A 27,053-nucleotide genomic window follows, 5' to 3' on the forward strand; every position below is an offset into this window, starting at 1 on the left:
TATTGTCTAACACTTGGAGTGGTGAAGGTTTCTGTATTAAAGTGAATGGCTTAAATAGTTTTATTATAAAACTAGACCTGAAATTTGGGCTCATTCCCTTGATTAGCCCAAAAGAACCTTATAAAGTATGAACAGTAATAGGGGGTGTTTCTGAATGGGAAATCTCTAAATCATTCACTCTAATGAAGTCAGGGAGGGAGAAATGACCAAACCCTGGTTTTCATTCTTCCTGTTCTGGGGACATGAAATCCAGGTAGGTTAAGAGGGTTTTAAAAAAAAATCTCTAAAATCTCTGGAGATGGCATCATATTTGGGGAGTCTAAAAGCTGGACATCTTGTTTGTGGTATGAAGTCTGTAGGGAAATGCTTCATCGTAACTGTATAGTGTGGTTTTTAATGGTGCTATATATGCTCTAAACACACTTTCTAGATGTGAGGCTGTGCCCTGCGTCACCAGCTGTCTGCTCACTCAAGACTCATACAAATGAGATAGTTACCTGCTGTGGGGACATACTTTGAAAACAAAGCAAAAACACAAAATAAAGGCTGTGATCCTCGTTGTGGCAGTTTCTCCTGGGTTAAATGGTTTTAATAAAGACAATTATAGAAATTCCTGTAATGCTAGAATTCTAGGAAGAGGGGATTTTTAACCTGACCAAACAGACCTTGACTAGAAAGGTATTGGAACAGACGAATGAATACTCTCTCAACTTCTTAGTAGAAAAGTAAATCTTAAAAAAAGTATTTGAAAATGTGAGTCACCCAAAGCCAGTAACCTTTAGGTTTGGAGTGCCCATTTCTGGCTTCATGCTTTAATTCCTAGTCTTTATTTGTTTATTTATTTATGCGATACCAGGGATTGAACTCAGGACCTTGCACTTGCAAGGCAGGCACAGTGCCACTGAGCTAAATCTCTGGCCCTGTTTATTTATTTCTTTGAGACTGGGTCTCACCAGGCAGTTCAGGCTGGCCTTAATTCACTATGTAGCCCAGACTGACCTCTAACTGACAGTGATCCTCCTGCTTCAGCCTCCTAAGTGCTGGGATTACAGGTATGCACCACCATGCCTGGCATTTTAGTCTTAAAATTTTAATAAAGCAAAAGTATAGGCAGGTCCAGCAGGTAGAACATCATTGGGAATGGAAGCAGATGATGACAGAAATATTCAGAAATTAAAGGGAACTTAGGGATGGCCAATTCCATATCTTTCTTTTTCAAATGAAAATACTTGTTTGAGAAGTTATCTGAGTCTCCGTAGCAGACAAGTTTTAGCTTTCAAATTAGAGCTCCATGGAAATAGCTTTACCTGTCTTACAGTGTCAGGATTAGCTCTCAGTGACTTCCAGCCTGATTACTCCTTCTGGTCAGTGTTCTGCCAACCGTTTGGTGTACGAGAGACTCACAGGTTGTATCCCCAAGGAAGAGGGCAGAGCAGGAAACACGATTTTAAAGTCCAGAGGTGCAATGGTTTTGTTTTCTGTTTCTTTGTATCTTTTTCAGTATGAAACACTGCATTGTGCTTAAGTAAAATATTTCAATATTTACTAATCTAAAATGTTCTAATTGTGCAAGGAAAAGCCTTTAATATTTCTGTTAGTAGTAGGAACAGTGTAGGACTAAGTGCATGAACTTGGGAGACAGTTGCCTAGGTGGGAATCTGATTCAGCCAAATATAACACTTAGGCAGGGGACCTAAATTCTCTGGGCCTTTTCTTGACTGTAAACCAGAAAATTAAGACTCCCTTACTTCTAGGGGTGTTTTAAGGATTAAATGAGTTAATATGTGAAAAGTACTTGAACAAGGTCTGGTACAGAATATGTGTTCATTCTGTCTTAACTATTGGTAGACAGTATTCAAAAAGGTCTTTTTAGCCACTGCAGAAAAATGTCCCAGAATGGAGAGGGATGTCATGGTGATAACTTACCACTATTAACTGATTCTGACAAATTAGAAAGATTTTTATGGGGGGGGTCATCATTTCTTGCCAGGACATTTTTTTCTTCAGAGATATACTTATATAGCTTTTAACCCTCTTTACTGCCTCTTTTTATACTGTGATATCTAGTTCTTTAAAAATAAGTGGATTCCCGGTGTCAGTTGCTGTAGCCTAGAGCCACATTCTGGTCTGTCCACTACCCTCTCACAGATGATCGTGGCTGAGAGCCCAGTGGCTGTCTTCCTGTGGTCCCACTCAGACATGGGTGTGAATGGGGCTGCTCTTCCTGTCCCTTCTGCAGCAGGGCCACGTGGGCGTTCTTCCATCTGTATCACCAGCATTCATTCAAGTGGTTCATGAATGCTTGGCCACTGTTCTCTCGAGACTTGGGCTTTTCTACTGCTCATGATTTGGAATCCATTTTAAAATACTTCTTAACTTGCATAAAAGAAACCACCTTCTTCCATTCCGGTTCATTCATGCAACAGTCACTTTTTCTCATAGGTTCTATGCCCGTGAGATGTTATTGTGTGACTGACCCCTGATTGATATGGGTAAGTATCCTCACTATGGTTTTATTTCCACAGTATATTCCTCCAGATCTCTGCATCTGCAATTTTGTGCTGGAACAGTCTCTCTCTGTCCGAGCGCTGCAGGAAATGCTTGCCAACACGAGTGAAAATGGTGGCGAAGGGGTGAGTACCTGAATTATGTCCTGGGTTGGGTTTGGGATGCACCACAGCCCAAAAGCACATTCTATGTTTTATCTTTGCAGTTTGGAGCTAGAAACCCTGGGTAATCTGGAATAATCCATATGGAGATAGTAAATCTTTCTCTGAATTTAGGTTCCTCTTATTCAGCACCCCAATCCTGCTGCCTTTGGACTGACTGACCAGCTTCCACCAAAAAAGGGAAGAGCACATCACTAATACTGCTTGAGCAGAGCATAGGGCATGGAGCCTACCCTCCTTTTCTACCCAGGATCCACCGAGCTGTGGAGAGGCCGGGAGGGTGCTGGGAGGCACCTTCTTTTGCCACAGAAAAATCCCACTGGGGATTTATGCCTGTTCCAGTGGAACACAGCCAGGTTACAACACTGCAGAGGACTGTGTATAGAATTAAGTCTTTACCATGTGCCCAGAACCTCCGGGGCACAGGAGCCTCAGGGGTTTCACTGATGATGAGCAAATGCAGAGCTCCCATAAATTTCTGTTCTCAGTAATAAGTGTTTACCTGAGGGGCAGTGCTCCATATCCCCTGTTTTAGAAAGTCCCAGCAAGACTTTTGCCGCACATTTCAGTATAATTTTAGATCATTTTATTCACTAATGACCCACATTTGTTTATATCCATGTATTTATCATCAAATACTCTCATTCTACTGACTGAATATCCCAAATTCATCTTCTCCTCCCCACCCTGCCAACTCCTGCATAGTCCATCAGATGATACTTTCTGTCTTCTGAGATATTGCAACAGCCCACAAAGCTTTGATGCCTTCTATAACTATCCCTCCTCCCAGTGTTTCATTAAGCAGTTATGGTGTTCTTCCCAACATGCAGATCCGATTGTAACATCCCTGTTTTAAAATCCTTTCTCTCCCCATTACCTTGAAGTCAACTCCAAATTCCTCTCAGGATTTGCTGAGCCCTCTTCACCTGTCACCACATCCCACCATGCACTCTGTGTCCCAGCCACACAGAATTCCTTCCACTTGCCAGTTCGTTTTTGCCTCTGATCCTGTTTATCAGCTATTTCCTCCACATGGAGCAGCCTTCTTCCTCCCCCCTCTTCCCTTGTGTAATCCCTCCTTATCCTTCAAGGACCCAGTTTAGTTATTAGATCAGCTGAAAAGCTTTCACTGACCCTGCACATCTGCTGTGTGAGCGAGACTAAGTGTTTTTTTCTATCACAGTTCTTACCGCCTGCACTGTAATTGCAGGTTGCATTTTCCTTCTGTTTTGGAGCGTACACTGCCTGTGGGTAGGAACTGTGCGCAGTTACCAGCTAGCACAGTTAGTCTCACTTGCCTTGAATGAACTCATACATAATACAGCAGTATCTCTGTGTTAAGAGACAGTGACCACAGAATCAATATAATCGATGTTTATATTTTGGTTATTTTCTGGCTCCTAATGTGATTTAAGCAATCTTCTTGTCTCTCGGAGCCAGGAGATTATCACTTATAAAATTAGGCCATTTAGCTAAATCTCTGAGTTCCTAAGGTTCGTGGTTTGTCACTCTTTTGATTTAAAGCAATACTCTTTAGTCAGCAGCCTGAGAGTAGCTTTTCTTTGTCCCTTGGAGTATTGATACAGGTAAGATTTTTGTTCATGTAATAGTTACTTCAGTATGGGGTTTACTTCCCCCTTCCTTGTGTTGCCCTCAGCAGTCTCTGTCTCCTACACACCCTCAAACATTTCCACTTTATGAAACAACTTTTAATTGCTTACCCTTTTTCAAATACTCGTAATATACAGAAATCTTTGATGAGGGAGATCTGATTGATTTTAAATTTCACCACTTTCGGTGTTAAGTAAGATCTGCTTAGACCCTGCCTGTTTATGGCCCTAGCATAGAAATTGGGAAAGCAAAGAGACACTGTGTCAACTGGAGAGATATCCTTGAGCTTTCAAAATGTACATTTCAAAAAGCTCACTTTTCATTATCACTTAGCTTGAGTGATTCAAAGAGTTCAGTGTATGAAAAGGTAAACTCAAAAGTTGTTTTCCATTTTTGCTAGTAACTTAAATAATAATCTTAATGTCTTAAAGAAGATCAATAACTCATTTTCCAAACAGAATGGGAAGACCAACTTAATAAAATTAAACTCTTAGTTTTAGAACATATGAATAAGCCCTGCCTAAGTCAATGTCCATATTTTAACAGCAATATTATACAGTATTGCTGAATAATGTAAGGAGCATCTATAATTTACAGTAATTGCATACTAATGCACTGAAGTTTATTGGAGGAATCTACTCTTTTTGAAATCCCACATCCAAAATAAATGATCCATGACATTTTTATTAAATATCCATTGGTTAACAGTATTTGCCATGTGGGATCAAACTCAAATTTCCTATGCATCATGTTGTCTTTTTGTGCTATTTTACCAAAGATAAAACAGATCCAATAATTATTTTCTATCTCAACACATGCATTATTCACCAGAGATCTTTGAGGTAGAGGGCAGGGACTGGAGAAGAGAAAGAACACAGATAGAAATGGTGTTCTCAAAATTATTGTTTTACCACCCACTGGTGACACCACAAGGTAGTACCTGGACAGAAGCTTCAGGTAGCAGCACCCTTGTGGCATCCCTCTCACCACTCTGTCTGGGCTTTCAGTCATTGGCAGGAGAAATACTACTTTAATATCATCTTTTGAGTCTGATTGTTTTGCTCTTCTGAAGTGAGTAGTGTGCACATTTACTGTTAGTACTTTATTTTAGAAGGTAATATTCAGCAGAGAAGAAAAAAATGAGAAAAAGAAGGAAATGAGTTAACAAAACAGACTAATGATGCTCTGGAGAGCCTGAGGACATGTGAGTGGGAAGATGTCTCTTTTGCACGTCATTCTGTTCTGTTTGGAAATAGCCATTTACTGCTTTTAAATAAGTATTGCCTTCACTAATGATCATGACTGCTACCAAACAGGATGCTTTGAAGTGTGTAATTTCCCCCTCCTAGTCGTAAATTAGCTCTTATGTGGTGGGTCTGTTCACTGCTTTGTAGCAAGTGGACATGTTTTTAAAAATGACTTCTGTTGCTTGTTCACTCGTGTGATGAGTATGCAGAAGTCTTTCTGCAAGGATTTACGATGCTGCAGCAATTTCTCTGGCTAACAAAGAAAACAAAATTACCCAGCCACATTTAACAGCATACAGTATTTTATTATCAAAATGCCTTAACTGCAGCCGGCCAACATGGGAGCCAGCTTTATTTTGATAGTGATGAGGAGGACCTGGGGGCAGAGAGGGCTTAGTGCCTCTCAGAGCCTACACTGGCTAACCTCATACTTGGATCTCTTTAACCCTGGCCTAAACCCATCTAATTTAATTCTGGGAGAAGTTTCCAAGGGACAAATGCTTGGCACTGTGGCCAATGTTCTGGCTGGGGTTGGAAGTAGAACACTTGCATACAAACATGAAAGTATTTTCACATTTTCTTTTGAATGGATCTGTGGAATATAGAATGTCTGTGAACCTTTGGCACAGCGTGAGGCCAACAGAGAGGCGCCGGTTTCCTCTGAGCCAGTGGTGGTGAACTAATACCATGCATGCTGCTTGTTTTTCTTTTATGACAAAGATATCAATGTATTTTTTTTTCTAAACTAAAACCCTTCAGTATTCAGGTTTAATTGAACTGTTGACGCTTTGCAACAAATAAGTTGGTTTGGGGTTTTAGTTTGGACACTCGTCTCTGAAACGTTTGTATCACTGCTCTAAGCTGTCGATCCCCATCATCCTATAGAAATAAGTCTAAATTTAGAGTGTCCAGCATTTATGTTGGGGAAAGCTCTCCTTGAAGTCAGGAAGATGTGTTTTGAGGCCAGCCTGTAGTGAATCCTGTGACCTCAGGGCCAAGTTATTTCTCCTCTCTGTAATCTACTTTCCACGCTTTAAAAAAGCAACCTACTTCATAGGACTGTGTGAGAATTAAGTGAGATGGGTGTCCACACCTGCCTGTGGATATGGAAATAAGCACTGACACCTCTTTCTCTCTGGCCCACTTCTTCCTGTCACAGATCCTTCAGGATTATTTCGATTGCCTCAGAGGAAGGAGGGCCCAGGGATACATCACCAGGTGCATGTGAAAGCTAAGGCTGTGTTGCTACGAATGGGTTTTGACATGAACTTACATGCTTCTAGAAATCAAGGACCTCGATTAACACAGTTACGCACTGTACTCCTTATAAAAGCTCCAGTTGTCCCTCAGAGTTGACTTCATTGATGTCAAACCCTTAAAAACTTGAGAGGCAAAGTATACATATACAATGAACTAATGTTGTGATTGCAACATGAATGATATATTTCATCCATGTCCAGAAAACCTAAGATCATACTTGACTCTAGATGCTAAAGGATGTAGTATTCTAGTACTCTACACACTCAGCCTTTTAACCTTGATTGGAAAAATGTGACCTGAAAATATATCATTTCTGCAAGAATATCATAAATGTCTTCACTGAGAGGTTCTTTTTTTATTCCCTCATGTTACTTGAGTAATGCTATTAACTCTAAAATGAGCTTCAGGCTCTTTCCATTTGTACTGTCCTTAAAGTGGAAAAATTCTACATACTCACAGTAGCCACAGAAATGCTTGTGTTGCATTTCTGCTGCCTCCTGAGGATGATGTTCCTGTTGAGAAGCAGGGGTTGTTTCCCGGCACCATCAGAACTTGTAAGTGCTCAATGAAGCATAAACACACATTGAGCTTTATTCATGTAAAGGTCCTTAAAGTTCATGTTCTGACAAACAGTAGTATCTTGGTTCACGAACTTAATGTGTTCTGTGATTTTGGAAAAGATGTCCACATTTGTACTTGTGTGGGAAAGATGGCCACGGTTGTGTTCATCACCTGATACGGAGTTTACAAACAGAAACAAACTTGCCAGATGCTCCAGCTTGCAAACCGAGTTGTTTGCAAACAAAAACATGTGTGAACTGAGGTACCACTGCACTTGACAGCAAGTTCTTACCTTGCAGTTAAGTTCAGATCTTTCCATCTAGTAAAGTCACAGAAGATTTAGTGGCAGGTAGCAGGTAGCAACATCATTTTAAAAAGACCTTCTAAGACAAAGGGGGACCTGCTAAAGATGAATCCACCCTGCTACAGCTAGCTGATGAAGAAGTCAGAACAGATGCTGATGAGGGGGTCCAGAATCTCCTCATTGAAAGCCTGAGCTCTGGCTATGCCCAGACCTAGAGATCTTGTGCAAGCTCATCCAGAGCGAAGAAGGCTAACAGAATATTGGCTCTTTCTTCCCTGGTCTCTGAGTTCCCACAAGCATTTCTGTAAGAAGAGTATACCTGTTGACCAGATTAGCCTGTTAGTCTGAGGTCTTTCCTTTATAATTGTCAGAAAAAAATCCTAAATTGTAATTTCTTTAGGTATGTTTATGACAGAGGATCGAGACTGATGGAAGAACCATGTCTATAACTCTAAAACTCATCCTTGTTTGAATAGTTCAGAATAGTTCATGAGATTTTCTTTAGATACAAAGTACAATGTCACTTATGCTCATAGGGGAGTGAGTCCTAGGTCTTGCTTGTGTATCACTGAAACCCTGCAGGATGACTAGGACTCACCAGAGTAATCATGCTAGGGATGAAATGGCTGAACTTCTGTTGTACTGGTAAAATGTGACTGGCTCAAACTGACCGAAAACTTCCTTTGGTGTCCTTAGGAATCACCTCGAACCTAGTACCAGTGCCTGTCAATTTAATATGGGGACATCTCCCTGCCTACCACCCAGTTGCTAAGAGCAGGATATGTTTGACATGACCTTGTTACTTCTTTGGAAGGGGAGAAAAATAATATTCTGATCTTGGAATACTGCCCCTGCCCTTTTTGGCTGCTCATGCTGCAAAATTATTTCTGTGTCCACAAAAGAACAAACAAAACTTTTTAGTCAAATTGCTCTTATGTGCAAAAGCTTGTCAAAACTCTTGCTGTAAAATATACCCTGTGCTTAGAGTTTACCTTACAGGTTTACTCAGGGGAGGCAGCTTCCCTCAGTGATAGCCCTTTCCACAAGATTTAGGTTCAGTCCCAACACTCCCGCCAACAGGAAACAACTCCAGGCAAATGTCTCACAGACTGGGTTTTGGTTTCACTCTATCTAAAAGAGGTCATAGCTTTGATGCAAACCCTTTCTCCCAGTCTGTGGGGGTTGTTAGAATGGGAAAATATTATCACTTCACTTCCTCTGTTGTATTGCTCCACTTCAGCCCATTGCCAAGTAGCTGTGGAAATGGTAACCTGCTTATATTAGCCATGGCACTGAGACCTTGGCTCCCACACAGTTAAGTAGAACTAGTAAATGTGTTTCTGGTTTGCTACAAACAAAGAGAATTTTCCAAAGCCCATCCAAAATAGCAATGCTAAAGCACTAAGTGTTGATTATGTGTAATTTTAATTTTTTGAGACCCAAATCCCCTATACATCACAGTATCTTATAGAAGGGAAAGTATCACTTCCTTTAAAAGCCAGCCATTATTTTGAGAAGTTGAATGTTATTATAAGTGGCAGGTCTCCAAACTAAGGTTTCATTGTGGGTTTTTCTCACAGACCAAATTTTTATTAAACACATCTTTTCTCATTCCCTTTGTTTTCCCCTACTTACTGTTCTTTCTCAAGTTACACCATGACTTTGGGATCTTAATTCTAATATAATGAATATTAAGGCTTCATTGATAAGGTGATATGTATAAAGATGTGTGCAATTAACTTGCATTTCATTTTCTTGGACTAGCCCTTCAATGACATGGTTTTCAGCTAAAATATGCTATCTTGAAGAACTTTGTGGTTAAAAAATATAAAAGTGCCTTCTTTGATATTAGAAAAATCTAATTGTTTGATTGATTGATTACAGTATTTCTAATAAAGGGAAATAATAAATTTCCTTGGGTGGATTTCCTAATATGCATATAATTATGAAAAGTGCTACAGTCAGATTTAGGCTACAGAACATTACTGTCTTATAATTTCAAATGATAAGTGCAAATGATTTCAGCACTTTACTAAGAGAGAAAATAAAAACAAACTTTTGCACCTTATGCCACTATTAAATTCTAACTTAGAAAAAATATTCACTAGATAGGAAATCCACCTCTTCTATTTCCAATAGTTTCTTTTTCTATGGTAAGCGTCAGTAGATTCCTCAAATAAGTTGAAAACATTAAGCAAGGCCTACTTATGCACACTGAAATACCCACTTGCTGTTCTGTTCTTGATTTTGCTAGCTCAGTGACCTCTCGGAATGGGTATGTTACTCGCTGCTTTAATATATGTGCCCTCTGCATGGACAACTGCCCCTAGCAGTATTTGTAATGAACTTGGCCTTTCACTCGTGAGCATCCAGGCCATTTCCATTCTCTGTGCCTATGCAATTTATTTAAAAACAGAAACAAAAACAAAAAACACTCCTGCACCTTCAATTTTGTGGAATTAGAGGTGGCTGCACACCGAGAAGTCCGTTGCCTGGCAGCTTGTGTTACCACTGCTCTGCAATTGGGAGAATAGCTTGTCTGTGGACTCATTTTTTTTCCTTCAAGACATTGGATGTTGTTTTCAAAGCTTCTCTTTTTCCCCCTGGTGTTGTTTAGATGGCCCATGTCCTTAGGTGTCACCCTGATGAAAGGACCACGTGTGCAGCCCTGCCTTCACCCAAGCTTCTCGATGCTGCAGACCTCTTGGTGCTATTATGCAACTCCAGCTCTCTCTAAGGCTGGAATTCATAATAAAATGGAAAAAGCTAGTGTTGGTGCATTTTGTTTCTCATGAAAAATCCCCAAAGTGAGCCAACAGAGCAATCAAATGTTAATGTCAACAATTAAGAATAACCATTAAGGTAAACTAGCTTTTTACATTTCTTCATATCCCCATGGAAGCATTTTCAAGTGAAAAAAACCCACAAAATGAATTTTTAAAGCTCCAGACCCTCCCCAATCTCCCACTTCTTGGATATCATGCTGCAGCTTTAGTGTAATTGGCTTTTCTTTTGTGGATCTGACTCATCCTGAAGTTGGCACTTCGTGTTTAAGACCAGCCTGCCTGTGTGATCCTGCTGTTGTTTTGCAGATGTGATAACATTCCGCTGTGCTGATGTTACACAAACTCTGGAGTCCTTTGCATCCTTGTTGTGGACATTGACGTGTGCAGTTAGAATAGTTTTCTCATACCAGCTTTGATCGTCTTACCTTCAGCTTCTTCCCTGTGGTGGGCGAAAAGTGTTTTGGTTTGGTTTTGTTTTCTATATTTCAATTGCACAATGTTTTAATAACTTCATTGAGGTTCTTAGCGATACGAGGAACAGTTTGGGTCTCTAAGCTTTCTCCAGGACATAATGTATAGGAAAATTGTTATATTTTTCAAGGGGATGTTTTAGTGATACATGTTGCTTAGAAAAACGAATTGGTTAGGGGATGGGAGCAGAGATGGGTTATCAAAATAGACTTCAACTGAATTTTTAGAAATATATTTTCATCCTAAATTGTAAGATATTTGAATTTAAAGAAAATCTTTTGTTCTTAAGAAACTTGCTTACCTTTAGAAGTAAAGCATATTTGGAATTCAGAAGCTCCTAGGAGGATAGAAACCCTTCAGTTTATTTATTAGACTTTTTCTTTGCTCATGTAATTCACTTTTAATAGCTACCAGAGTTTACATATTTCTAGGGAGAATTGAATGAACTAAAGAAAACTCCACTTATTTCCATTTTGTGAAAGATTAATAAAAACACCAATTTGGATATTCTATAAAAGAAATATTGGTGCCAAAGAATCACTGATCTCGGCTGGCATTTTAATACTTATTTGAGTAAAAACCCTGTACCTACTCCCACCCTATGATTACCACTGTCTGGACTCAGAATGTAAGGATCTGAAATGATGAAGTGGGATTGATAGAAAGAATGGAATAAGGACAGGATGATTTCAGATATTTACAGTATAAAAATGACCTCTGCAAAGAACTAGAAAGTTCACCTGCAAAGTAGAAGAAAAGCTAAAGGCAGATATTTGTGTTTACCTGGTGCCTCCTAATCTGGCTAATCCTCAAGTCAGTGTGAAGGGGGCAAGACAGGGAAGGAAAGTGCTGAAATGTTGACCTAGTATGTGGAAAAAAGGACCCCAACAGGCAGGACTGCACATTCTGGTCTTGATACAGCTGCTCTCCAGGCCTTGCTCTCTCCATTTAAAAATGAGGGTTGTAAATTTAAATTCATGCCTTTAAACATCTGTCCCAGGACCAGGGTCTGCGCATGGTGAAGGACTCACAAGTCATCCGAAAATGAAGAAAACTGTTTCATTACGCCTTAGTTATAAATGGAAAGATCTGCCTTTAAGAAAAAAAAAAAAAGCTCTATGAGTGTGTCCTTTTAAGTGCTGTTACAGTAACATGTTTATAAAATCAGTTGTTTTATTTTAGAAATTATTGTGATAGTGTAGGTGACAGCTTTTGTTGTTTTAATTCCCTCACTGCATTTATTAGGTGTGTTGCTATTATTAACATTGCACTGGCTCTTGAACTTGTAAAACTTTTGGCCTTTTCTTGTACATGGCTCGTGGATTTCATGTTCAGAGTACTTTTGTTCATAACCAGATAGGAATTTTGTTTAAAAGCAATGACTTTTAAATTGTGTGTGTGTGTGTGTGTGTGTGTGCGCGCCCGCAAGGGTGGGGGTGGATACTTGATGCCATTGCTGGTTGCCTTTACTCACATCTTCATTTATGGCTAATGATGGATGTTAATAGAAGGGAAGAGGTGCTCTAAGCTGACAGGCACTAGTGTACCCCTTTGCTCTTGTTACCGAGAGATCGTGCGCTAGCTCATTAACAAGAGTCACTTGCTGCCACTTCACTAATGGCCAGACACGGGGACTGGGTGCCCCTCACCCCATTCTGCTGCTGCACATCTGCTTAGAGGAGGCAAAGGGTGGTGGCCAGGAGATTCCAGATGCAGTTGATTCAGAAGGAAGAAACTGAGAGCTGTTCTGTGTGGATGAACCCAGGGCCACTGAGGTTGCTTCCTTTGGTTCACTCCCACGAGTTGGACTCTCTGGGGATGTTGGGGCCCATTTGGAATTGCATGGTAGAATTTTTCTAAAGTTTTCTGTTTTCTTGTCTTTGGTGAGATATTGGAAAGGAAAGAATTAATCTTTTTCTATGCATCTGTGTAGTTGTTTATTTTCTAATGTTATAGCTTGGTTTTAAGAATTTTCAAAGTCAACACTCAAAACTCAGTACCATTCCCATACACAAATAGCAAATTCACTGAGAGAGGAATTAGGGAAACCACACCTTTCACGATAGCGACGAAAAAATAAATATCTAAGAATCAACCTAACAAAGGAAGTGAAAGGCCTTTACACTGAAAACTACAGTACTCTGAAAAAGGAGTTCAAAGAGGATATCAGAAAATGGAGAGATATCCCTTGTTCTTGGGTAAGAAGAACCAATATAGTGAAAATGGCCATACTTCCAAAATTGTTATACAAATTTAACGCAATCCTGATCAAAATTCTAAAAGCGTACCTGTCAGAACTAGAGAAAATAAAGCTAAGATTCATTTGGAACCAGAAGAGACCTAGAATAGCAAAGGCAATTCTGGGCAACAAAGACAAGGCAAGGGCATCACGATCCCTGACTTAAAATTATACTACAAAGCTACTGTGATTAAAAACAAAAACAAATATATCCAAAGATCAATGGAACAGATTAGAAGATAGTGTCACTGGAAGGAATACAGCCTCTTTACTAAATGATGCTGGAAAACTGGCTTCCCACATGCTAAAGATTAAAGCTAAATCATATCTTTCACCAAACACTAAACTAAAATTGAAATGGTTCAAAAATCTAAATATTATATCAGAAATACTAAATGTACTGGAAGATAAAATAGGTAGAACTCTTGAAGACATAAATGTAGGCAAAGATTTTTATGAACAAAACCCCGGCTGCACCACAACTATCACAAAGAACCAACATCTGGGATCTCATCTTATTAAAAAGCTCTTGTACAGTGAAAGAAACTACCAGCAGAGTGGGAGACAAACTCTTCCAGCTGTTCCTCAGACAAAGGACTAATATCTAAAATCTACAGAGAACAAAACAACAACAACAACAAAAAAAATAATCAGACCCCAGCCAATTTAAAGACCCAGTCTGAAAATGGGCATCTGAAATGGACGTTTTCCAAATGAAGAATTAGTAACAGCAAAAAAATATGAAAAAAAAAGTTCAACATTCAAAAGATGTAAACTGAAACAATGTTGGATTCCATCTCACTCCAGAAAGAATGGCTATTATCAAGAAATGAACCAATAACAAATGTTAGAGAGGCTTTGGGTTAAAACCGAACCCTTCTCCGCTGTTGGTAGGAGTGTAGATCAGTACAGCCACAGTAGAAATGAGTGTGGAGATTAAAAAAAAACAGACAAACAAAAAAACCCTAAAACTAGAGGTTCCTTTTGACCCAGCTATTCCCCTTCTTGATACCTTCCTGAAAGAAGTAAAAGCATCATACCGCAGTGATATACGCAACCCATACTTATAGCAGCACAATTTGTAATAGCTAAACTTGGAAACAGCCCAAGTGCCCATCAACTGATAAATGGATAAAGAAGTTATGGGGTTTTTTTAATACGATGAAATATTATTCCATCCTAAAGAAGGCTAAACTTGAGACATTTCTAAGTAAATGAATGGACCTTGAGGACATACTCTTAAATGAAATAAATAGGTCACACATGTTTAAAAACCACATTGTTTCTCTGGTGTGAGAAACAAAGTGTAAATAAGGACAAAATGTATAACAAGTATTGGGTAATAGGAAGAAAATGTTCAAATGGGAAAGGGAACAAGTGATTGGGGGGAGGAAGAAAGCGATCAGAAGAAAAAGAAGGAAAAAAGAGAAACAAAGCTTTTGTAAACAGGAGAAGCAGGCTTGGAGGGAGGGGAAGAAAATGGAAATAAAAGAAGCAGGATATATCGTGTGCAGGTACAAATTCCCTGTGCTGAGTGTTATCACTAGTTACATCTAAAATGTACCAATATTTTTTTTAAAACGAGGATTTTCAGAATTACTCCTAAGATACCGAAATCTCCATATTCTTTTCAGTGAGTACAGATTACCAACTTACAGTTACAGAAGCATCTTTTGGCAGTCGTACAGAAAGAGCGCAGTTGTGCTGATTCTCTAATACTGAAGATGACATCCTCGTTTCCAGTTCGGAACTCCAGTTCGGAACTCAGCCGTGGAAGAGAATAAGGCATCCCGGATACTCTGCGGGACTGTGTTCCTGTGCTTCAGTGCCCTGGGGACTTTAGTTATGTCCCACCACACCCCACCGTGGGTATTTTCCCATCAGCTTGGTAAAGGAGCAGTTTGTAAATCCTGATCCAATTTTAGAATTTTTTTAAAAGTTCTTTATATATTCTGGAGTAGATCTTTGTCTGAGCTGTTCCCCAGGATGTACACATGCTTACCTATGGTATGGCAGAACTCTGTATCTATGTAAGACTTTTCACATTTAAAGAGACACATCAGGGTTTGGTTGCAGTATTTGACCGTGGAGGGAGTTGGTACTGAAACCGAAAGCTATTTGTAATATGTCCAACTCATATGTGTCTCATTAAAACATCAAATTAGCCCCGAAAATATGGTCTCAAATTAACCAGTTACATAGAAGTCCAGTTCCTTCTCTCAGAGCCTCAGTCTTTCCCTGTAGCACAAATTCCTTGTGAATGCCTCAGTGTCTTTCTCCCCAAGTGAAGGTATTTAGACCCTCTGCTTTACCTCTAACTCTGTTGTTTTCATGTGCAATTATTAGCTTTTATTAGATTAAGCTGTTCCCAGGGCAACAGTGACTGCTAAGTTTGCAGTGCTAAATTCCTGATCCTAACATCCAATACCAACTGGTTTCTTATTTCATCTAATTTTTGTGCTGCAGAAATTTTTAAAATTCTACGGTTTGCCAGACCCTCTTCCCCATTTATCTGCTGATCCATAATTATGAACTCATTGACATACACATTTTTTTCTAAATATATTAGCTTCATTTTAATGCTCTTGACAAACCTTGGTATTTTTTTCTTCTTTCTTATGCATAATAAGTATCACTCAACAACAAATATTAACTCATATTTGCAAACATATTTCCCTATATAAAAGAAATCTACTTATGTCCATCCTTTTTATTTATGGCTCTCTGCTACTAAAATGTAATTTTAATGGGAGAAAAAAGTCTCAGTGTGATTTCTTATTCGAAACTGTATTTTAAAACATCAGTTTCTTTGATCTCTTCACATTCCTCCATGTTTCATTCAGTAAGCGCTACTTGAATATATTCTCAAGGTCTAGCACAAGACATACACCCATCCCCAAATGATCTTGTTTTTAACATATATACCTATAGTATCCCTCCAAAGCAAAAGACTTCAATATCTATAAGATCTGATTTATATGTACAAGCTTGAGCTAGAAGAGTCTCGGGCCAAATCCAATTGTTTCTTAAAAATCCCACTGGATTCCTGGGAAGGAAAATTCTGAGTCAGATATATGCCAGCGCTAGTGTTCTGAAACCTCCCTGAAGTTAGACCCAGCTGGCTTCAGACCAACCAGCTTGTATCCCCCAAGACTGTGTACATTGTTTGTCTTAGTTGGAGTTCCTGAACTTTTACAGGCTGGCTTTTTAAAGTGGCCACAAGAACAAACACCTGGGACATCGTGTCAATGAAATCAGTGTCAAGAGCCAAACGCCTTTTCCCAGTGTTCTCCTATCTTCTGAATATTCTGTCGAATTCATTTTCTTGTTTTATAACCTCACGATTGCGAAATGTCTTCAATCCAGGCCTATCGTGATTTGAATGAAGAATCATTGCTGCGAGGCAGTATTGGAAACTCACACGTTATGTTAGCTTTCCCGTTGCTGGGACAAATTATTCAACTTAAAGGAAGAAAGGTTCATTTGGCTCACAGCTTTAGAGGAGTCAGTCCACTGTACGCTTGCTCTGAGGCAGGAACATGATGAGGAAAGGACGAAGCACATCAAAGCTGTTCAATCCATGGCAGCCAGGAAGCTGAACAGAGGAGCAGTGCTAAAGAGGAAGGGGTCAGAGACCACAGGTAGTGCCCAAAGTCATGCTGTCATGGCCTGCCCAGACACACACGGAAGTGTTCTTTACTGATCTCCTAGGAAGGTCCCAAGTCAGTCAAATCGACAAGCTTAAACATCACATCCAGGCGTTACAGTGACAGCTTTGCACAGCGTGTCTTCCCCCTTCTGCTTCAGTACCGTCTTAAGAATCACATGTATCTTGGACTATGTTCTAGAATCATTTCCTCTTGGATACTCAGAATCTTCTTGCTTAGACCAAGGAAGAAGGTGCTAACTGTTTTTAGCATTACCTATGATGTCTGTGTGCAATAGGGAAACCAAGGCCTTTCTTAACTTCTCTGTCACAGACATTGGGCACTTTAATATCCCTGGCTCCATCTCAAAGGGAATAACATTAGAGACCAAACTCTGGCACTGGGGATGTGTATCTCATTGCCCCTGTCTTCCACAGTCTCAGGCAAAACCCAGCTGCCGTGAGACTAGGGGAGAAACTGGTATGATTCCAGAAGGCTCCTTAAATCAATTAGTGACAGGAGAAGACTCTAAATATACTTCTAGCCTCCCTTTTTCCCTTGGCTAGTTTAAATGTGAAAGTTTATTAAACTACTTTAAGTCTCTTTGAGCTAACAGAGTTCCTGAGGTCTGTAACTATATTGTGCTGTGCTGTCCTTTCTCCATACATTTAATTCCAAAGCACTTATGCAATCCCTATTGTACGTCCTTTCCAAGCTCTAGTTTCATGGCACGGTTTCCAGTGTCCGGATTTTCTTCCTTGATTCTTCAGGCTGCATACACAGCAGTGGGCACATACTGGTTACTGGGCAGGGATGCATTGACCAGATTTGTGTATCCTGTCATGCTCGGGTCAGTCAGTCTGTCTCTGACTCCCCTTCTCACTGAGCACCATCACCAAGTGTATTGCTTAGATGATGTGCTTGCTTTGTTAGGTTTCCAAATATTGTTTCCAGTCAGCAGTGGTCCGTCCCAGTGGAAACAGCCGATACCCATCTCCTGCAATGGCTTTTTGGAGACTAAGTCATCCTTTTGCCTTCATGCTAACCACCACTCCCACTGAGAAATAATTGACTCATTCTCCCCATCTATTGAAGAAGGCAAATTGGGAGTATAACTGAGTTTTAGTTTTATTAAATTTTTATGGATTTTTCCCAAAAAATTGTGAATCATGCTTGGCGTTTTTGAATCAGCCTTTTGCACTCTCACAGGAACTCTACAGGTGTTCCTTTTAATATGTGCTTTCCCCTTGCTATGAGACTCGCCATGGTGTCTTGTGGCTTTGGGGAAATTAGGTGGTGTTGCCAGCCCAGTAGGTTATCCTCCTAATGTCAGTGTGATAAGTTTGCTCTCTGCACAATGGGGAGAAAATAGATCAGATGGCGCTTGCTCTATTTGGGTTCCCACTTCCATTCACAGATCAGGAGAAGAGACTTAAAATTTTTTCTTTAATTTTTCCATCTGACAGAAGAGCTAGTTGGTGGGAGGAACACCTGAACCTATGCCAGACCTCCAAATGGTGGGTTTTTGAAAGCAACCATGGGAAAGCTCTGCCCATGTGTTAGATGCTTCAGAACAGCTTTGAGAGATACTAAGCTTGCAGACACAGAAAGAAAAGTGGAACAGTGTAAAAAGAATGCAGAATGCAGGTGTACCCAGCAGGGCTAGAGACCTGCAAGAAGTAGAAACCACAATGAGAACATAAGATCAGAAGTGACTGTTTTGAGGTGAGCATAAACAAGCATAAAGAGAAGAAATATGGTCAGTCCCTTTCCCCTAATGTCCTCTGTTCTTTGCCATTAAATCCATCTCTCCCCAGGCCCTGTAGCTCCCCAGGCCCCGCCTAGCTGGGAGGTTCAGACTGCACGTGAGATGGTTGAGGAAGAGTCCAGCTCACCTTCAGTGCTGAGAGCATAAATAGATCAAGGGTGATAATGCTGGGCCTAGGAATCTTGAAGCATGAATTGTCTAAAGTCTTTTCCACATATAGATTTTGTAGTAGGGATTTGTGTCTCTCCGCGTGTCCCATGTATTGCAACAGAATTGAGTGAGAGGTACAGTGAGTGAGTGTGATAGCAGTTCTAAAGATATCAAGGGAAAGGTGAAACAGTCATGTTTGTTCATTGCTTCTGTGGAGTTCTAGAGAAATATTAAGAGGAAAGTAAGTCATAGGTCCAGAAGAAAAGTTCTGAGAGCAGAGAAGTTCTTGCTGAACACAAGTTTTATACTAATTCCTGAGATGAAGGGTCTACTGTTGCTGAAAAAACTGTGCGTTAGAATTACCCAGAGAGCACTGAGCCAACAAATCACAATCTTAGGAAAGGGGCCTGGCCTTTTGTGAATTTTTTATTGTTTATTTTCATATTTAAAGTTCCACTAGCGATTCTGGCCTTTGGTGAAAGTGAGGTCCACTTCTGTGGAACAAATCTGTGAGACATCGAATCACGCCATTTTCTTGAGCACAGCATCTGGTCCAGAGACAATACAAAGTGTCACGTGCTCCTGCTCTCCTTTCCATCCACAAGTCCACCGTACACAGAGCCCTTGAGAATCAGCTTCTCTAGCCAAGGCCACTATATATACTGCAAAAATAACTTGAGCTTTCTCTTTCTCTTAAGAATATAAACTTGGCCCCAAGTTTATGTGGATATAGAGAGAACAGGACGAGTCAGTCTCCATGCAGCAAGATCATGGCTGGGACCAGTACACTAGGGATGGAAGGACGAAGAAAATGTAAAGATTGGCTGATGCAGGACATTGAAGTGGGAAAATAAAATAATTGATTTAAGTTCAGGAGTGAGGAGAAGAATTAGACAGCAAACTGTAATCAGTTTGACTTTAAGTTTTCTAGCTCACGTGTATGGAGGTATTTGTACACAGTAGGACTCACCATGGGATTTGTAATAAAAACTTACTCCTGTTTTGTTGTCTTTAAATCACCCAGATAAGCAGTGCTTACATTGTATAGAGAGAAATAGATTAGAGACAGTGTTCAAGTTCTCATATCAAGGTAATCTGATCTTTCAAATGTTAGACTCTGTAGAACATACTCATTATACACTACTTTTGGTGAAAAATAATTGGCCAGATATTTTGGTCTTTCACCTGTGTGGCACTGATCCCCCGTGTCATCAGAGATCTGATGAATGAGGACTATGGATGGTTAAAAAAAATAGAGCAGTGACTTCAAAATACATTTGGCTCACAGGGTCGTGTTACATAAAGAATGAACTTGGCAATGTCTGATTCTTAGAAATTTGCTAGCTTTGGGCGAAAAGGGAAAAAATTAATTCGGAGAGAAAAATTACAGCCTTACCTGTTTCCAAAGTGTATTTGTCATCAATCTAAATGTCGCTAATAGTGCTGACAGGTATTTGAGATTGATTTTCTCTTTTTAAAGGCACCGTATAAGGAGTATATGCTAGAGCTGCCATTCTGGCTGTCTGGTTTCCCTGTGGTCCCAAGGAGAAGACCACACGCCATCCCCTTGAACCCAGGTCCAAGTTGGGGGCATCCCAACAGCTGCCTGCCTCCCCTCCGTGAAGAATGCTCACCCTTCTGCTTCAGTAGCAGTGTTTGTGAAATCCCGGGCTTAGGTGGAATCTCACAGTCATTCAATTTGTTCCCCAGAGACAAGCACAAAGTGCCAGGCACAACATCCACAAGTCCACAGTGTGTGGGGACAAAGGGCAGGAAAATGACTGCACAGATTATCTATTGTCTTGTAGGATTTTTTTTTTTTTGTAGTTGGTTTTTGTTTTTTCACTTGATTTGGGGGATTGAACCTCGTCTTACATACACTAAGTATAAACTTTTACCACAGACAGCCTCCTCTAAAAACTTGTCTTGAAAGAGTTGTATTAGCAATGCAGTCAGGGCTGAGGGCCACACCAGCCAGGGGCTCCTCCTCAGGGATTTCAATATCACCAGAAGGAACCAACCCTGAGTAACCACAGGGCTCCTTTGCAGTCCCAACTCACCTAAGACTCCTCAGACTTTCCTTACCCCATGGACCAAACCTGTGTGAAACAGAAGGCAGGTTGGGCTTTTCCTGGCAAAGATCCCTCACTCCCTACTATAGGGGTTCTTGTTGCTAATGCTGCTCCTGACCCAGAATTCATGGTTTCCTAAATGAGTCTCTGGTCCTGCTCCTGTTGGCCTAAAATACTTCTACATGCTGGTGAAGTGTGAGGCAAACAGATAAGGGGAGCACAGGCTTCTAGCCCAGGAAGAGCCCTTCTAGGTATTTCCCACAGGGAGGGTTGGCTGGGTTTCCATAAATTATGAACTGCGGGAATGGTAAATTTGGCATGCAGGGGTTAGGGTGTATCACTGGGTTTGTATGTATTTTCCCCATTTGGTAGTGGTGTGTACATACTTAAAAATAAAATAAGAGAAAAGATAGAAGAAAAGCCCCTATGTGCATTGCCTGGAGCATGTGCTGTTCTATTCTGTGCCTGAGGAGCTAGAGAGCCAAGCTGTAGTGTGGGAAGCAGGGCTCCCTGGAGCCACTTGCCTTTCTGCCCTTGCCACAGGAACACAGCAGCAATTGGAACAGTGACTGACATGTGTCCTTCTGCCCCAGCTGCAGCTCCTATCTCGGGGGGGGGGTCCTGTTCCTTGTAACCTCTGACATTTGGACCTCTCTTTTCAGGAAGGCAAGTGGTGCCTTAGTAAGAGAGCCAGCACCACTGAATTGTGGCAGTGAGGTTCAGATGCTACATCTTTCTCCTCTTTCCTAAACTGCATTAAAATTCTGTTTCATGATTTTAGTTTTAATACTAGTACTCCACGAGGCTCATGGAAGATGCTGAAAATGTGACCACCTTCTTTCAAGGGCATTTGTGTGTAGGGCTGGGCCAGCCTGGTTAAGTCGCCTAACACTCACTTGAAGAATTTCTTCAAGGGGAGACCATCTCAGGGGTTTCATCACAAAGCTTTCTATAGCCAGTGGCTCTGACACCTCTCACTGTTAGTGTCCTGTTAACCAACCAATTCTGAGACGAAAATCAAGGAGACCAATTGAAAGAAAGATGCCCTATAGTTGTTGACAGGAAAGAGACTCAGGAAGAAAGACAGCCATCTCTCCAATCCAGACAGTTTCCTTACTTGATAGGCAGGGTATCTGATTTAAAAAATGGTTGTGAAGAAGTAGGTCAAACATCCTGTTTTGGGATCTTTGGGGTTTCACCTGATTTCAGGGAAATGGGGCGGCCATAATGGACCTATTGAACTCCTGACACTCATTGCACTAGCTCTGTCTTGACCAAGAGCCATACTAATCTGTGCATGTGGCCCTGCTCTCTCTAAACTATGCTTTCTGATTCCAGTGTACTACAACAGACTCCTTTTACAATTATTAAAGAGGAAAATTGTCCTCATCACCAGGTATTTGCAATCCAAGATCTGTTTGGGTAATGACCATGGGTTCCTTTGGTGTCATCGGAGCTAGAGAGGTAATGTCTGGCCTTATCTGTCCACTCCTCCTTAAAAACAAATAGCTTGTACAGTTGTGATCTTGGGGGTTTGGACAGAAGGAGACCTTGCATCTGCCAGCTGGGTGAGGAAACCATGGCAAGGCTGGAACAGTAAAGAATCAAGATCTCAAGAAGTCAGCATTGCAGTCAGAGCAGCCAGAGGGTTTGGGCTCAGAGGAAGGTTGAGTCATTGTGGCAAGAGACTTCTCCCATGGAGTCTGGAGCTGAGCCTAAGGGATCTGTAAGAAGGGGTGCAGGGGTACAGGCTGCCTCTCTGGGGTTGCATGTGACATAGGTCAGGCTAGACTCGAGTCAGTTTCTAAAAGCCAGCATGCTACAAATGCATCCTTCAGTGCCTTGCAGGCAGGCCGCCGCAGGGACTAAGGATCCTGGCAAATTAACTGCACCAAAGACTTAAGAAATAAACAAAGTACTTTTATGGCACTCTATTTCTCTAAACACATGCAACATGTCCTCTTCAACACACACACAACACTTCTTATTGAAATGATGTGGTAGCAGCTTTAAAGACAAATTCAGAGAGGGATAAAGGCCAATGATTCTGCAACCAGCCAAGTGGCAATTTCATTTTTATAGGTTTCCTTCTGATCCTTGTGTATACACATATAATAGTTACAGCATTTTGTAGTCTGCTTTTTTCACCGTGGCATACCATAAACATTTTTCTGTTTCCACATCACCTCTATAATTGCTTCCTTTAATGGTTGCAGCATGTAACATCCTTAGGAAGCACCAGGATTTACTAGGTAGTATTTTCTGTACATAGTTAGGTTCTTCGAGCATTTTTTTGTTTTGTTGCACCCATTATAGTGGTCTTGTCACAATTGTATGTGTACACTTTTGCATCTCTTGAATGAGTCCCAGAAGGAGGAGGATTGCAGCAGAGGTTATGGACTTCCTTATGCCCTTTTTATACATTGTCATATCTCCTTGCAAAAGGATTGTACTCGGTGCCACCTTTCACAGCATCATACCAGCTAAAATGCAATCCTGACAGCAGTTATCTCCATTTTTGCAAATTCTGTAGCTGTAAGAGGATATATCCAAATTCCTTTGTTATTCTTTTCATTACTAAAAGAGATAAAATTTCCTCCATCTGTTTTAATTTTAACCTGATGCGAATCATTTATTCATCTCCTTTGCCTTTTCTGAGACTTGCTTTTTTCCTACCTTCCCCATGAGCTATTAACCCTTTTGTCATAGTGATGTAAATTTTCTGCATTCTATTAAATTTTGTTCTATTATTCCAAAGTCCAGGCACTTGGGTATAATGATATTTGCCTTTTATTTCCTTTGAACATATCTGTTACTTCAAAGCATGGATAAAAATGATGTCTATAAAAAAATGTAGACTATCACATGCTAGTTCTGCAATTTAATTTTAAAATGAAATATTTAACTCTATTATCCATTCAGACTCTTAGGTTCTTATCTTCAGATGTTTCCTGTGTCTCTTCCTGAATTCTTTTCTAATTTTCTATCCACACAGCACAGAGACATGTGCTTAATAATCCTGCCTTTCTATTGTTACGTTGAAAATCTGCTTTATCATGTGCTGTATTTTCATATAGTTATATCTGTTTATGTACCAGTTTATATTGTACTACATTCTTCTTTTCAAATTCATACCAGAATAGTAAATTAATTTTGCTTCATCACATTTCTTTTTTATTAATTTTTTGGTACCTTTAAGTTATACAGTATAATGACATTCATCATTGGAAATTTGCACCTTTACGTAATCCATCTTGGTTCTTATTTTTTCCTCATTCCCCTGCCCTCCCTTCAACCCCTCCACCCCCTCTCTATCTACAAAGATTTTGTTTCCATTTTTTCTTTTTCTCGTATTAATTCCATTCCATGGCATTTATTACAACTCAGTTCCTTTTCAGAACAAAAATTTATTACTGTTAGCTGGGGATTTAGCTCAGTGGTTCCGACACCTGCCTTGCAAGTGCAAGGGCCTAAGTTTGATCCCCGGTACCAAAAAAAAAATTTTTCTTTCACTGTTATACATTTCCAGATTAATAGTAATTTTTTTGAATTCCAAAATACACTATTAGAATTTTAATTAAACTGCAGTTCATCTATAAGTCAAATTTAAGAGAATAGCATTTACAAAAATTAGCTTTCTCATTCTGTAACAAAGTACATCTTTTCATCTCTTTAAATCAAATTTTATTTTAGACAGTGTTGTTTTATTTCACTCTAAATGTTCCACTCACCCAAGTAAATTTTTTAAGAATTTAGTATTTTGTAGTGATCCTGAGTCAAATTTTTCATGAAGGTTTCTTACCGAACTTAATAGATTATTTTATTTATTTCTACTATTAAGTGTCACTGTTTTTTAACTAATAAGGCAACATTATATTTTAGCTACCACTTTTGTCAAAAGAAATGCCAAAGCCCTTAGTATAAGGGCTCTATCATGTTTAGGTGATGTTCTCCTGCAACCTTCTAAAAAGAACTCTTTTGTACTTTGATAACATGAGAAGGAACAGAAGTGGGATGTGAAATGAGAGATTTAAAACATGTATGGATGTCCAGAAAATAACTTCATATTCTATAAGAGCTCCCAGGAACATGGCCCCAAAGCTTGGTGGGTTATGCTAGATTTCCCCCAAGGAGTCTTCCTGGGGCATTACACTACTTCTTAGAGCCTAGGATGACCCCCAAAGTAGAATTTAGTGTTCCAGCTTATAAAACATGATGGCATATCCTATGTTTATAGTGGCACAGTTTGTAATAGCTAAAACTTGGAAACAGCCCATTTTCCCATCAGTTGGAAACAGGATAAAGAAGATGTGGTTTTTCTATAAAATGGAATACTACTCAGCCATAAATAATGAGAAATTTGATTCATTCATAGGAAAATGGATACATATCGAGGATATACTTCTAAGTGCAATAAATAAGCCACACATGTGTAAGTACTGAATAGTTTCTCTGGTGTGAAAAACTATAATAGTACATAAGATCCTAGTGAGATAATTGACAATGTGAAATAGGAAGAAAAGGGCTAAAGGTGTAGGGAAAGTGGGAAGGGTAGGGCAAAAGGAATAAGGGAAAAGAAAAAAATAGGAGAAAATGAAAACATGGAAATAAAGTGTTTGCAAATGGGGAGGGAAGGAGGGGGCGAAGGGAGGGTGGTGATAAGGGGAAAAAATGAGAACCAAGACCTGTCATGTAAAGGTACAAGATCCCGATAATGAATGTAACTGTACTGTATACCTAAAATGTACCAACAAACTCAAAACAAACAAACAAAAACACTATGATGGCATAGACGTCTAAATAGTCTTGAAACATTTATATGTGGCTGGATAGAAGGTGAGACCTTCCCCTCCTTTGTTGCTGTATCTGGTTTACCTTACTAGAAGGCACTGTCCTCTGGGAAAATATCGGTGATGGAAATTAATTTTGAAATTACAAGTGAAATGATTGACTTAATGATCTAGGGAACATTTTTTCTCCTCTGGATATGGCATCAGGGCCTTTTCCCTGACCCATCCTTATCCTGTGAAGTGGTACCAAATACTCTCCCTCTGCTAATGACAGTCAAGGTCATTCATGGCAGGGACAGGACTGCCATTCTGCTAAAGCTTCACAATGCGGAGCTCTAGGCTCCTCTGAAAGAACAGATGTATATAATCTTCCCTGTGCCATATCACATCCTTTGGAAACAGTGGTCCACCATGAAAATCAAACAGGGCAAACGGTTTGTAGAACTCATCATTAGCCCCAAGTTCAAACCCAGGCTCACTGCTTACAAGCCAGCCATGGGAAGTTTCTTAAATTCTCTTGTTTCCTACTTGCCTCTTGTTTCCTAATTGCAAAATGGAACTATTTATTCATTTATTTGGGAAATATTTGAGACATGTCTCTTATGTGCCTGGTACTAATGAAAATGACATTCTATAGCAGATGACATGGCAAAGACCCAGCTCATTGGGCTCATACTGTAGGAGAGGCAAGGGTAAATAAAGATCAGAAACAAAATATAATTTCATGTCAGCTAATAAGAATGATGTGAGAAACAATAAAGCAGAAAAACATGATGAAGTGATGGTTCTTTTGGAAAGGATGCTCAGAGAAGATCTTTCTGAGGAGATGTCAGCACAGACATGAATGAAGGGGGAAATTAGCTTCGAGAATAGTGGAGGAAAAGCATCTTGGCCCTTTGTGAAGGTCCTGTGGTAGAAGCTTGCTTATCTGAAAAACAGAGATGGCCAATATGGCTGGAGCAGGGGGAATCATGGGAGACGTGCTCCTGGTGGGTGAGTTCAGATAGGTGTGAGGGATTGTGTAGAGCGAAGTTCAGGTGACTATACTCAGAAGACCAAATCTAAACAACCCTCTAGGAGAGAGCTGTATGACACAGGTCATATGTAACCCACAAAGCCTAAAATGCTTTGCTATTTGGCCTCTTACAGAGAAAATTTTCCTATTCCTGATGCAGGATCTTAGAGGCCACGGCAAGGACTTGGCACCTCTAAGTGGGATAGGAAGCCACTGGGGTGGGAGAGAGCTGAGCAACAGAGTCACATGACATGATTCACAGTTTTAAAAGAAGGATTCTGGCTCTTGTGGTAGCTCCTACATAGCAGGAGGGAGAGACAGGCGGGAGCTCAGGAGGCCCTTCTCATAGTCCGGGGCTGGGGAATGGATAAGACTGGTGGTCACAGGATGCTGAGAAGTTGGATGCAGAAAGTGTTTTGGATGTGATGTCAAACGTTGCCTTTTTTTTTTTTTTTTTTTTTTT

General features: G+C 40.1%; 1 protein-coding gene across 1 annotated transcript in view; it reads left to right on the top strand.

Moving 5' to 3' along the window:
• Ryr3 (ryanodine receptor 3) overlaps nt 1–27,053 on the top strand; it is a 376,321-nt gene that overhangs the window by 44,071 nt on the left and 305,197 nt on the right. Inside the window, exon 4 of the mRNA XM_033765294.1 lies at nt 2,526–2,633. Coding sequence (XP_033621185.1) covers nt 2,526–2,633 — 108 coding nt within the window. The remainder of the gene's footprint in view (nt 1–2,525; nt 2,634–27,053) is intronic.

This window comes from Fukomys damarensis, unplaced genomic scaffold (assembly GCF_012274545.1).
Source record: "Fukomys damarensis isolate Sample0158 unplaced genomic scaffold, DMR_v1.0_HiC HiC_scaffold_17, whole genome shotgun sequence".
Taxonomy (NCBI): Eukaryota; Metazoa; Chordata; class Mammalia; order Rodentia; family Bathyergidae; genus Fukomys; species Fukomys damarensis.